Source organism: Diabrotica undecimpunctata, chromosome 3, assembly GCF_040954645.1.
Source record: "Diabrotica undecimpunctata isolate CICGRU chromosome 3, icDiaUnde3, whole genome shotgun sequence".
Classification (NCBI taxonomy): domain Eukaryota; kingdom Metazoa; phylum Arthropoda; class Insecta; order Coleoptera; family Chrysomelidae; genus Diabrotica; species Diabrotica undecimpunctata.
Genome location: NC_092805.1, coordinates 114,263,119 through 114,276,294, shown reverse-complemented (window position 1 = coordinate 114,276,294; position 13,176 = coordinate 114,263,119). Strand labels below are relative to the sequence as shown.

General features: G+C 35.6%; 1 protein-coding gene across 1 annotated transcript in view; it reads right to left on the bottom strand.

Moving 5' to 3' along the window:
* Window positions 1-13,176, bottom strand: part of Smurf (SMAD specific E3 ubiquitin protein ligase) — a 49,536-nt gene that overhangs the window by 15,673 nt on the left and 20,687 nt on the right. Inside the window, exons 3-5 of the mRNA XM_072526679.1 lie at window positions 4,956-5,198; window positions 4,509-4,872; window positions 213-736 (exon numbers count right to left, since the gene is read on the bottom strand). Of these exons, the coding sequence (XP_072382780.1) occupies window positions 213-736; window positions 4,509-4,872; window positions 4,956-5,198 (1,131 nt within the window). The remainder of the gene's footprint in view (window positions 1-212; window positions 737-4,508; window positions 4,873-4,955; window positions 5,199-13,176) is intronic.

Below are 13,176 nucleotides of genomic sequence, written 5' to 3'. Positions count from 1 at the left end.
TATATATATATATATATATATATATATATATATATATATATATATATAAATATATATCATACACGTGTTGGTATTTTTTAATACAAATGTTAATATATGTGACATATGACATCAAACCAGTAAATTCTATATTTCTAAGAAATATAAATGAATATGTATATAAAACATAGAAATATAGTCTGGACATTACATGCCATAAACTTTTGACTTACCATAACCTGGAGGCAAATCCATCTTTACCCCAGCCACGGCCAGCCCATTTTGATTATTATTACTAGGTGATGCAACTACATTAACAGAATTCCTATTTCTACCTTGCCTTCTCCTGCTGCTTCCATCCCTTCTCTCCCCCTCGTTACTAGGCCTTGGCCTCCTTTCCCTTGTTGTGACCCTCTGCTGAGGACTACCAACTACACCCCCTCCATTATTTGTCACAGTGACCAGCGTGCTACCCGTTGTGACAGGTACTGCAGGTGCATTACAACTAATGTTATTAGGCGCCGGTACTACAGCTGTAGAGGTAGGAGAAACTGTTGGAAAAGTTAGTTGCGAGGGAGTAGCTGCTGATGTGGTAGGTATCGCCCTCATTGGCGGTGCTTGTTCTTTCTGGGGGCTAACGACGGGAGAGGTGCTCGAGCACGGTGTCACTGGTGATTGTGGTGTATCTATAGTGGTAGTTGTTGTTATTGTGGGGGTACTAGTTGTCGGCGAGTTGTTATTTACTAGTTCAACATTTCTACAAACAAATATTTGGTGATTACTTTCTAAAAACGATAACAAAATGAAATAACAAAACAGATATTAAGTTTATGAAAAAAAATGAGGTTACTTTTTCTTTCGTTATTGGTATAAATTTGCTGATATGAATATTGACTAAATGAAGATTGAAAATCACTCTGCAAGAAAAAACGTAATTGTGCAAGTAAGTTGGGACAAGCTTATTCATCAATAAAGACCTCGATTATAATAAAGAAAATATAAGAGCAGCATTTGAAGCAACAGATACACAAAAAATAAATTATGTCACAAAGACGAGTAATAACAAGAAAAAAATGTCATTTTAGGATTCGTGAATTGAACACAAACTTATTTAACATTTTCTTTGTGTACAATGCCTCTTTCAAGCGTTGGCTATCGTGATGTTAACAATCGGTAGTCAAATGTAACGCAGTCAGTAAAGATGATTTCTTCCGACCCAACGTTTTCCTTCTATTTTGCTCTGAGTGATCAACTGGAGTGAAGAATATTTAGGTCCCCCTGATTATATATGACTGAAGTAATGGAACTTTCTCATTTTGATGGTGTTGATCAATTCTTACGTTTTTACATGATTTCTAGCACACGTTTGTTGGATATGTTTGCTGTCCACAGGATTTTGAACATGCGACGGTAGCACCACAACTCGAACGCTTCCAATCTACTTAGAGTTTTTACTTTTATTATCCAAGTTTCACATCCACAAAGCAAAGTAGACTATAGGCATGGCATAGACAGAACGGCAACCAATGAAGCTTTTGCGTGCCAGTGCTAGTCTTTTCGAAATTTCCTCGTCGCTCTGAACCCTGCAGTCAATCCTTCTTCCCAGATATTAAAGTCTTTCACTCCGCCCAGAGTTTTGTTATCGCTTTAGTACCGAGTCTTCAATATATATTTTTCCGACCACCATCCATTTCGTTTTTTTACGTCTTTTTCATTACATTCTTTGTTTACTGTATTTTGAACAGAATTTGAAGGTCTTCTGGACTCTCTGCCATTACGGCGGTATCATCTGCGTACATGATATTAATAATTTCATCTAATTTAACACCTAAAAAATAAAAGGCTTCTTCTTCTTCTTTTTATGTAGACATGACTGTTTGCTTTTCAATGTGCCTCCAGTAAGTTGTCGTTCCATCGTTTTCGTGGTCTTCCTACTGATTGTATTCCCATTGGAGAACCGTCTCTTGCCGTCTTTACTACCCTATTTGTTATCATTCGGCTGATATGATCATTCCATTCTACTCCTTTATTTCTTACCCAGTTCTTGATGTTCTCCACCTTGCATCTACGTCTATATCAGTACTTCTATATACATATCTGATACGTAATATATATATATATATATATATATATATATATATATATATATATATATATATATATATCTGATGACTGTTTTGTAAATTCTGCCTTTCATTTCTTTCCCGATATTTTTATTTCTCCTTACTGTTTCATTCAGTCAACCTGCGGCTCTGTTTGCTCTATTCACTTGATCTTCCACTTCTATACTTCACTTGTTCTATTATCTGACCTTCCAGCTCCAATTTACATCTTAGTAAATTTGCTGTTATAACCACTCATTTTGTCTTTTTCGGGGAAATAAACATGTTAAATTTTCTGGCGGTTATATTAAATTGGTGCAGCATACGTTGTAAATCATCTTCAGTTTGAGAGAGTAGTATTGCGTCGTCTGCATATTGGTACCCTTTTTTAGTTCTTACTTTTTTTATTATTTCATCTATAATCAGGTCGAACAAATGAGGCTTCAGGGAATCTCCCAGTCTTATCCCATTGCCAGCTTCACTAGAATCAGTTAGTTCTTCTACTTTCACTTTTATTGTGTTGGTTTGGTAAATATTTTTGATCGTTTTGAATATTCCTAAAGGTATCTCTGTTGCGTACAATAAGTGGATAACGACCTTTAATTTGACCCAGTCAAATGCCTTCTTAAGGTCCACGAAACATAGATATGCCGGTTTGTTGTATTCTAATGATTTCTCTTGCCAACCTTTCCAACCTAAAACCTTGTTCTTGTGCTAGTGCAATAATTTCATTCAATTTATTTGATATCACTTTGGTTGTTCTGTTGTGTTTAATAAATTAACTCCTCTGTAATTTCCGGGTCTAATTTGTCTCCCTTTTTGAAGAGAGGTATTAGGATGCTTGATCTCCATTCTTGAGAAATTCTGTTTTGTTCTATTATTTTTGGAATTGGTTTTAGTGGTTGTTTGGTCAGATCCAGTCCTCCATTCTTTAGGAGTTAGTTCGGTATTCTGTCCTCTCCTGGCGATTTTGTTTTTTAAATTCCTTAATGCTTCCTTTACCTCTTCCTCCTAAATATTTACTTCTTCGTTTGCCGTCACCTCTGGTGTTGGTGGTTCATTATAGTCACCCTTAGCAGATAGGGATCGAAAGTAGTCTGCCCATGTTTCCTCCTGAATGTGTTTCGTTTTTATTAGTTCGTTCATCTCTTTTCTTTGTCCCTTGATCATTCTCCATATTTCTCTCTGTGTTCCGTAGACGTCGTGTTCCATCTGTTTTGAGAAGCTCTGTCAGGGTTCCTTTTTTTATTTGGCTAACTAAAGTATTGTTTCATTTCTAATTCGTTTATAGTGATTGTATGCCTGTTGTGTTCTGTATTGTAAAAAGGCTTTCTTCTTTTCATCACATTTTGTCCTCGCGTCCTCTCTAAACCATGGGGTTTTCTTTTTTGATAAGTTAGTCTTTGTTAAGTTTCTCTCTCCGAGTGATTCTGTTGCTGCGTTAATTATGTTATTTTGGAGTTTTTCCCAGCTTTCCTCGATGTTATCGTTTTGTAATATTTCATTCCCGGCAATCTTTCCTGATATTCTTTTTCTTGTAAGTATTCCGTGGATTCGAAAAATAATAATAAAAACGATAATAAAAATAAAATTTTTGGAGATAGCACCTGTTCGCATACATAGATATTTTAATAAAATTATTTTAAGACAACTATTTTTAAAAAATTTTCAATAAAATCCTTTATAAAAAGGTAATTAAAAACCCAGTCGGGCTATGTTAAATAGACAAAACGTTTTCGGAATAAGCATTCCATCATCAGTGTCAGGTTAATACATGAATGTAGTCACTAAATATGGGGGTAAAAACCCTTTAAAAATTACTAAATGAAATTTAGTTTACATTATGTCTTGTTTAAAATTAAGATGGTAAAGTTACCGTTGGATTGGTAACATGGCGACATATGCCATGTAATGTAATTTTTTTAATATATGGTATACAGCCAACTACAGGAACTTAGTTTCCTTGTGGATTACAACTATTTTTCTTCGATAGGTTCGATCAAAAAGCCCGGGTCGTATTAAGTTTGAGAATAGGACCTTACGGGTCAATGTAAAGATCCGGATTATTCGTGAAGGGCCATCACTAGTTGTGTTACTTTTACTCATTGTCAGTTTACATTCTTCACAGAATCGTGTTGCTCTTTCTTTTTTCCTTCTTCTGGTGCGTATCTGGTGTGTATCTGGACCATTAAAGTGCCATCTTTAGGTCTAATGGTTTGTCTGATTTTCTGCTGTATCTTGCCGATAGATCCCGGTTTTCAGGCTACTTAACAGTTCAATCTGACAAAATGACTTTTTGAAAGAAAAATTGTGCTAATAATATCAGATATAGCCGAACGACGATCGAAAATATCAACAAAAATAAGCGAAACAAAACGAAAGAACATCGCGAACAAAATCATACACAAAAATATTGTACATACTGACCTATTAGTTTCCACATTATTATTATCGACATTAGAATTTGAATTATTGTTGTTTAGTCTAGGCCTGTTTGTTCTCAATTTTCCATTGCTTTGTGGTCGAATCCATTGTGTCGATTTTGTGATGTGGTTGACATAGTATAAACGGCCGGTGGGAGTTCTCCTTTCTTCCCAACCAGGTGGTAGCTCTGCTGTAGTATTAGAATTAGAATTTTCATGGTCTGTGGGTCCTCTAAGATCGCCTAGAGGACCCACAATTGCCAATGGGGTTCCCCCACAAGGGCCATCTCTGGACAGTAACGATATTATTATTTGGCCTTTCACTGGTTCATCTTCTGCATTTGCTTTTCCTAGATCCAGACATTGATCTAAAAAATAAACCAAATCATATTACACATATATTTCTCTTGATTTTGTTTAAGAATGAAAATAAAAATGTTTTAATACTTACACCCAGTATCTTTAAGCCTTTGTATTAAATTATTAACTATACGAACACATCCTAGAAAACCGCTGCCTTGCTTTTTATGAACTTTGCGGTGATTCCAAACTGAAATTGTGATACTATCATTTTTACTTATATACAAATCATAATGGGAATTCCATTTTGGATCTAGTGTATTCTTTACGGTCTCCGTAGAGTGGCACTGTCCACTGCCATCGACAGATATCTTTGCAAAGGGATCGGGGAGACCTTAAATCAAATAAAAATAAATAATATATATATATATATATATATATATATATATATATATATATATATATATATATATATATATATATATATATATATAATGATTAACATCATACACATAAGAGAAGAAAGTTTATCTGAAATCCGTTTTTCAGGAGAGGTTATTCATTAGGGAGCTCACTATGTAAACATGAAACATTTATAATTCCATTTAGGTAAAAGAAATATATAATAGACTTACAATAAATTTATTCTGCCTTGAAGTAACCGTTTACTAACTATAATTTGCTATGCATCGTCAGGTCTCCGCACAGGTAACTTGATGCGTTTACCTTTCCGGAGACCTGACGATGGATAGCAAATTATACTATGCGAAACGCACTACTAATGCTGTGCAATCATATTTTATCGAACTTTGATAAGGGTAATAAAGTTAGCTGTTTGTTTTTTGACTTAGCACGAGCTTTTGAAACTGTAAATCATCCAATACTGCTGGAAAAACTTTATCATAGTGGTGTTAGAGGAACTGCATTAAAGTGGATCCACACCTTTTTATCGAAAAGGTGTGGATCCATTTGCTATCGAAAAGGTTTCAAAAAATTAAGGTCAATGTAAATGGGAATATAATATTTTCTTCAGAAGAAAGTGTTCTCTCCGGAGTTCCACAGGGAAGTATCATTGGCCCTCTTTTATTTTTTATTTTCGTCAATTATTTAAATCAACTGATAAGCGATAGCTCAACATGTTTGGTTCGGAATCCATTAGATAATTTTTCTGATGCAAGTGTTCGAGTAGAAAACGTGGAACAGCAATCAGACTGTTATGTCACTCAATTTGCTGACGATACCACAGTTGCACTAAATTCCAATAATTTTTTTCATGTAGTACAAAAAGCAAACTGTCTTGTAAAAAGTATGACTCATTACTATTTAAATAATGTCCTAATCTTAAATGGATCAAAGACCAACATCGTAACCTTTTCACCTTCTACTATGCAGATGAGTCCATTAGTAAAACTTGACAATGGGTCAGTGGTAAATAGCCACTCCAGTTGTCAGGTGTTTACCTGGATTCTAATTTGTCTTGGAGCTCTCACGTTGATTATGTAGTGGGAAGATTGTCTGCGCACTGTTATGTTCTATGACAACTTAGAAATTTTGTCTCCCTAGATATCTTAAAACTTTACTATTTTGCTCATGTACAGTCAATTTTGCAATATTGCTTAGTTTGTTGGGGAAATTGCTCGCGAATTAATGAGGTGCTTGTTCTTCAAAAAAAAATTATTCGTAACATGACGTTTAGAAGGCGCTTGGATTCCTGTAGACCAGTTTTTAAACAATTAAATATTTTAACTGTAATTTCGCTATATATTTTCAGTTGTGTTGTTTATGTAAAGTCACATAGATGCAATTTTATTTGCAAAAATGATGTTTCCTTAGAGTGGTTACAATTTTCGTTACAAAAATGATTTGGTGATCCCTGTGATCACTTGGCCGTTGTAGGCAAGGGTCCTTACCCAAAATACGTTCGTTTGTATAATAAATTACCTAATTATGTTAAAGAGTCAAATATTTATGTATTTAAGAGAACAGTTAAGGATTTACTTCTGGTAAACACTTTCTATTCGATAGAGGAATGCTTGCAGGCATCTTTTTAACAATTTGTATGTTTTTGTGTATATTTTATATGTTTTTATGTTAACTGTTTTTATGTACTTATAGTTTTTACTGATCATAGATTGTATTTGACGCATTTCAATACTTGTAAAAGTAGGATGAAATAAAGAATATTGATTGATTGATTGATTGATTGAAACCGGTGGCCCAAGGTAGAATAGATTGATTGTAAGTATATTATTTATTTGTTTTCCTAAATTGAAATGGACTTACATGTGCAACCCATCTATTATTTCTAATTCTCTGAATTCTTGAAACTTCTTTAGTTCATTTCGAGAAAATATTTTTTCGCTTTTTCTGTCTTTTAACACTCATGTACCAAAAGATTGCCATGTAAAAATGGAACTTGGCAAGACACATAAGAAGAATGGAAGACAACCGTTGAACGAAGCGAATTATTGAATGGCGACCAAAAGCAAACAAGAGCAGTAGTGACAGACCTCAAACCAGATGGCTGATGACATCAAGCGAATGGTTAGTCCCGAATGGCTGCAAAAAACCACAAACAGAAAGGAATGGACACACCTAATGTGGCTTACATCCTACGATGCATGGAATAGCTATTGATGATGATGATGATCACCATACGTAACGGTTAATTCTATTATTGATTATTGTTTTGTATATTTGAACCTTTTTGTGCATTCTTATCTCATTTGTTCACAGCAATAGGTTTAGCATGTGTATGCTTCTTTTCACTTGAGCAATTCTAATTTGTATACCTTTCCTAGTCACATTGACATTCTTTGTTAAGTTCCAAAGTGCTTATGTGTTAAAAGTTTTTTTTATTATATCGTCTCCTAATATTAAGTCTCATGCTTTTTCCTTCGACTCGTAGATTTCGACTACTGTAATACCCATGGTGAGACTCCATTTCGTGTACTCTTCCACTAATTTCCTCATTACATAGATGATGCAACCTTTACGTCATGATATCCTGCGAATAAAAGTGCATACAGCAGTCCTGCTCAGCCTCAATTCCCACATTTCTACACTTTTTCCTCCAAGTTTAGAAACGCTTCTTGTACACATATTTTAAACAGTGTAGAGAAGAGTTGGCAGCTCTGTTTAAAGTCTTCGTCATATTTAAATGTACTTTAGATATTCTTCGCTAGCTTAACACAACTCTCCGCTTTCTTGTGAAGCTTTTTTTCTGAGTACACTCAGATCTTTTTGTTTTTTGTTGGTGTTTAGATCAAAACCAGTTTAATTTTTTTCACGATCAAAACGTTTTTTTCTTGTTTGAACCTGTTTGGATGTTTTGTGCAAACAACAACACTTTTACATATACGTTTTATTATTAATGTGAAATAGCGGCTTAGTATTAATTTAAGTTTATTGTGGTACTGATGATGACACCAGAAGAAGTAGCACAAGCTGTTGCTTTACAGGCTGAGGGGCGCTGCATTCGTTACATTGCAAATGCTTTAGGAATTTCTCGAAGTACAGTGTTTGATGCAATACAAAGATTTCGGGAAACACAACAATACACCAGGAGGCCAGGTCAAGGTAGACGAAGAACCACAACTCAAGTTGAAGATCGCTTTCTTAGGTTACACGCGTTATGTGATCGTACATTATCAGCACCAGCACTTGTTCAACGATTAAATGATGTCCATAGAAACACAGTTTCCGTTTATACCGTTCGAAGACGCTTAAATGAATATGGATTAAGGTCCAAAATACCTGTGACGGGACTTCTATTAAAGCAGGTCATCGGAGGCAACGTTTACATTTCGCTCGCGAACATCTTAATTGGAGTGTTGTGCTGTGCTTTTCACGGATGAATCAAGATTTAACAGATACTCATCAGATGGGCAGCCTAGGATATGGAGAAGAGCTGGTGAACGTTATCAGCAGTGTTGTTTTACTCCGAGAGTTCAATTTGGTGGAGGTGATATAATGGTGTGAGCAGGCATTTTCCTAGAGGCTCATACAGATCTTGTTACAATTCAAAGGGGCAATTTGAACGCTCAACGGTATATTCAGCAATGTTTGGAAGATCATGTGCCATTTGCCCCATTCGTTGGAGAAAACTTTCATCTGATGCAAGATAATGCTCGTCCGCACATCGCAAGAATAACACGGGATTACTTGGATGAAGTTGGGATTCGTTTATTACCATGGCCCCCAAGGAATGCAGACTTAAATCTAATAGACCATACATGGGATATTCCGGGACGACGTATCCGACGTAACCATGGTGAGTTTGAAACCATGAATGATTTGGAGCAAGCAGTTCGTGACGAATGGGAGCAAATCCCTCAAGCAGACTTTGCTGCCTTAATCCGAAGTATGCCTGATCGAATGAGAGCCGTAATTAGGGCTCGTGAAGGTAATACACTCTGCTAAATATCGTTTTCCATAAAAAATGTTTATATTTAAAAACAATAATTTTTTTTCTTTGTAGATTTTCAAATTTTTTGAATTGTTTAATGTTTTTTCTGTGTAACATTCTTGAGTTGTAATAAATTTGACTTTTAAATTTTGTTTATTATTTAATACTCAATTGGAAACATCTTAAACTTTTTTAAACGCTAGTTTTTAGGAAAAATCTGAGTGTTCGGTTAATTTTCCACCCCAGTGTATAATTGATTGTCTAAGCACCACAAATAACTTGTTTATCGTGAATCTTTTCGCGATCAATAATGTGTATATCTCTATTTATCTTTGAAAGTATTTCAATTACTTGTTTTAAAACAAATGTAGTATCTAGACATGATTACCGACTAGGAAACCACTTTGATCCTTTATATTTCATATTTATTTTTTTAATCTCTGTTTGATTATGCGAACTGACGTCCATAGATGGGATGCAACGAGAAGAAACTTTTTTATTTTTATTTTTAGCGAAAACCGTCAATGTTGATAAAAAGTTTTGCTTGTTCTAAAACCCCAACAACCCCGCAAACAAAGACCACAAAATCGCAAAAAATAGAGGAGTTTAAGAGAGGCCAATGTCCAGCAATGGACGTGATAAATGAAGGCTGGATGATGATGATGATGATGATTATGATGAAAACCCCATAAAATGCGATCAAATTCATTTATCAACACCTACTTCATTTTATAGTCAATTTTGATCAAATAAAAGGCAGATATCGAGCACAGTTTATTAATGTACATGATTAATAAACTGTGCTCGATATCTGACTTTAATTTGATCAAAGTTCATTTATTCGATAATTCAACCTTATAAAAGTGCCTTCCACTGCCCAAATTATTCCAGACCACATTATCAACTGTAACCAAATCCAATCCCAAAAGCTCCACTGCACGTGTTGTTGTGCACAACTTAATCCACGATCCACGATTTTCATTACGTAAAATAGAAACCTTTAATTGAAGACCCTGTAATATATTCCTTACAGTCAACGCCACAAACGATGTGTGCATCTAAGGCTCCATAGAATTCGCTTACACATTTCGGCTAATATAGAGGTCCTACATAAACATAATAATGGGCGACTTTAACGCCACGGTGGGTAAAGGAAGATATGAAGACATAATTGGAGAGTACGGCCTTGGAGTTAGAAATGAAAGAGGCGACCTGCTGTGTGAATTCTGCCAGGAGAACGGTTTTGTCGTCATGAACACATGGTTTCAGCTCCCACCTCGTAAGTTATATACTTGGAAATCACCAGGAGACCGTCCAAATCGAATAATTAGAAACCAAATTGACTACGTTTTAATAAACAGAAGATTTCGTAACGCTATCAAAAGAATCGCAGCATATCCAGGTGCTGATATTGCATCCGATCATAATCCGCTAATAGCAGATGTGAGGTTAAAACTAGCAAAAATTAAGAGAACAAATACAAACACCAGTACGCCTATAAATACAAGAGAACTGATGAGAGACGAAAATCTGAAGAAGAGTTATGCAAATCAAATTAATGAAAGAATGCGAATAATAGAACAAAATGATGATATCGAAGAGATAGTCAATGATATTAAAGGAACGATTCTGGCAGTAAACAGGGAAGTTAAAACACAGATCAGGAATAGAAAGCATAACGAATGGATGACGGACGAAATTATGGATCTAATGGAAAAGCGAAGGCAACATAAACAACAACGTAATCAAGACAAATACAAACAGATACACAAAGAAATTCGCCAGAAAATTAAGAAAGCAAAAGAACGTTGGATGGTGGAAAGGTGCAACGAAATAGAACAATTGCAGGAAAAAGGAGATAGTTTTGGACTACATAAGAAGATCAAAGAAATATCGAATATACACAAAAGCCACCACAGAACAAGAATACGGAACGACAGAAACGAATACATAGAGTCAGAAGAGGAGATAGCAATGGCGTGGAAAGAATACGCAGAAAGACTTTTTAATGACGAAAGACCAACACAACCAACGCGCAAACTTCCTTCCGAAAACTTATCAGGGCCATCAATAATGCGAAGTGAAATAGAATATGCAGTTAGAACCACAAAGATGCATAAAGCAACAGGTCCAGATGAAATTAATATAGAAGCAATAAAACTACTAGACGAGGAGAATATCGAAATCTTGGTAAAGCTGTTCAATAGAATTTATGATACTGGTTACATTCCGCGAGAATGGCTGCAGTCATCCTTTGTGATGATCCCAAAAACAGCTAATGCTACAAAATGCAATGAACACCGCTTAATCAGTTTAATGAGTCACTTGCTGAAACTCTTCCTTAGGATATTACACTCAAGAATGTATAAGATACTAGAAGAATTTAGCGGGTCAACACAATTCGGTTTTAAGGGAGGACTAGGAACAAGAGAGGCAATTTTATGTTTGAACACTTTAATACAAAACTGTTTAGATCAACGAAAAGATGTCTACCTCACCTTCATCGACTACGAGAAGGCATTTGACAATGTTAAACATGATATCATGATGGAACTACTACATAGGGCCAACATTGACCAGAAGGAGATCAGAATTATTCAGAATCTATACTGGAACCAAATGGCAAAGGTGAGGATTGATCAAGACCAATATACTGATGAATTTGAAGTCCGGAAAGGTGTCCGCCAAGGCTGCATACTCTCTCCGATGCTTTTTAATTTATATGTTGAAAATATATTTGCGGAAGCATTAGAAGACACGGAATTAGGCATTAAGGTAATACGGCATACCAATTAGCAACCTACGCTATGCAGACGACACAGTGATTATAACTGATAAATTGGAAGATCAGCAGTTATTACTTGATAGGGTGAATAGCATAGGTAAAAAATATGGCCTCAAAATCAACATTTTGAAAACGAAATATATGGTCATTAGCAGAAACCCTCCAGAAAACCCGATAATATGCATAGGTGACGATCGCATAAAACGCGTGAAAACTTTTAAATACCTTGGCACCACAATCAATGACCAATCGGATCCACAACAAGAGATAAAAACCCGAATACAAATGGCAAGACAAGCTTTTGTGAAATTCAGACCGCTTCTATGTAATCAAAACCTACATTTCGAAATACGCTACAGAATGGTCAAGTGCTACATATGGTCCATCTTGCTTTATGGCATGGAAACGTGGACTTTGAAAAAAACATCTATCAACAAACTTGAAGCATTTGAAATGTGGTCATTAAGAAGAATGATGCGCATACCTTGGGTGGATAGAGTTCGAAACGATGACGTCCTTAAGAGAGCCGGCGTGGAAAGAGAACTCTTTAAATTAATTAAAAAACGCAAGATTGGTTACCTTGGGCACATATTGAGAGGAGCAAAATATGAAATACCTCAGTTAATCCTACAAGGGAAGATCGAAGGTAGGAGAGGAGCCGGCCGCAAACAATTATCCTGGTTAAGAAATATTAAAGAATGGACAGGAATACACAATACTCACGCCGCCAAGAACAGAATTCTAGTAATGAGATAGTCGCCTACGCACTTTGGTGTATGGCATGTTAAGAAGAGAGGTCCTACGTAGAACGAGAGATTTTTAACACAAGCAAACAGCGCAAATTAGAATATCTTGCTCATGTTATGAGAAATGAACAGAGATGTGGCTGGTTGCAACTGATTCCAGGGAGAAGAACATTTTGGCTTCAAAACTGAGAAAGTGAAGTGTTTCAATACTTCTACAATTGGACTATTCCGAATAGTAGCAAGCAAAGTTAGAATTGTCGAGCTGATCGCCAACATCCGGAACGTATAGGCACGGTAAGAAGAAGAAGGATTCTACCATATATCCTGTCGAGGTGTAGTTACATATTAATATAACCACGTCTTTCAGAGATATCAACGAATTATTGGTATTCCACAACTGCAAAATCCAGCTCAAACCTACGTTAAAATTATG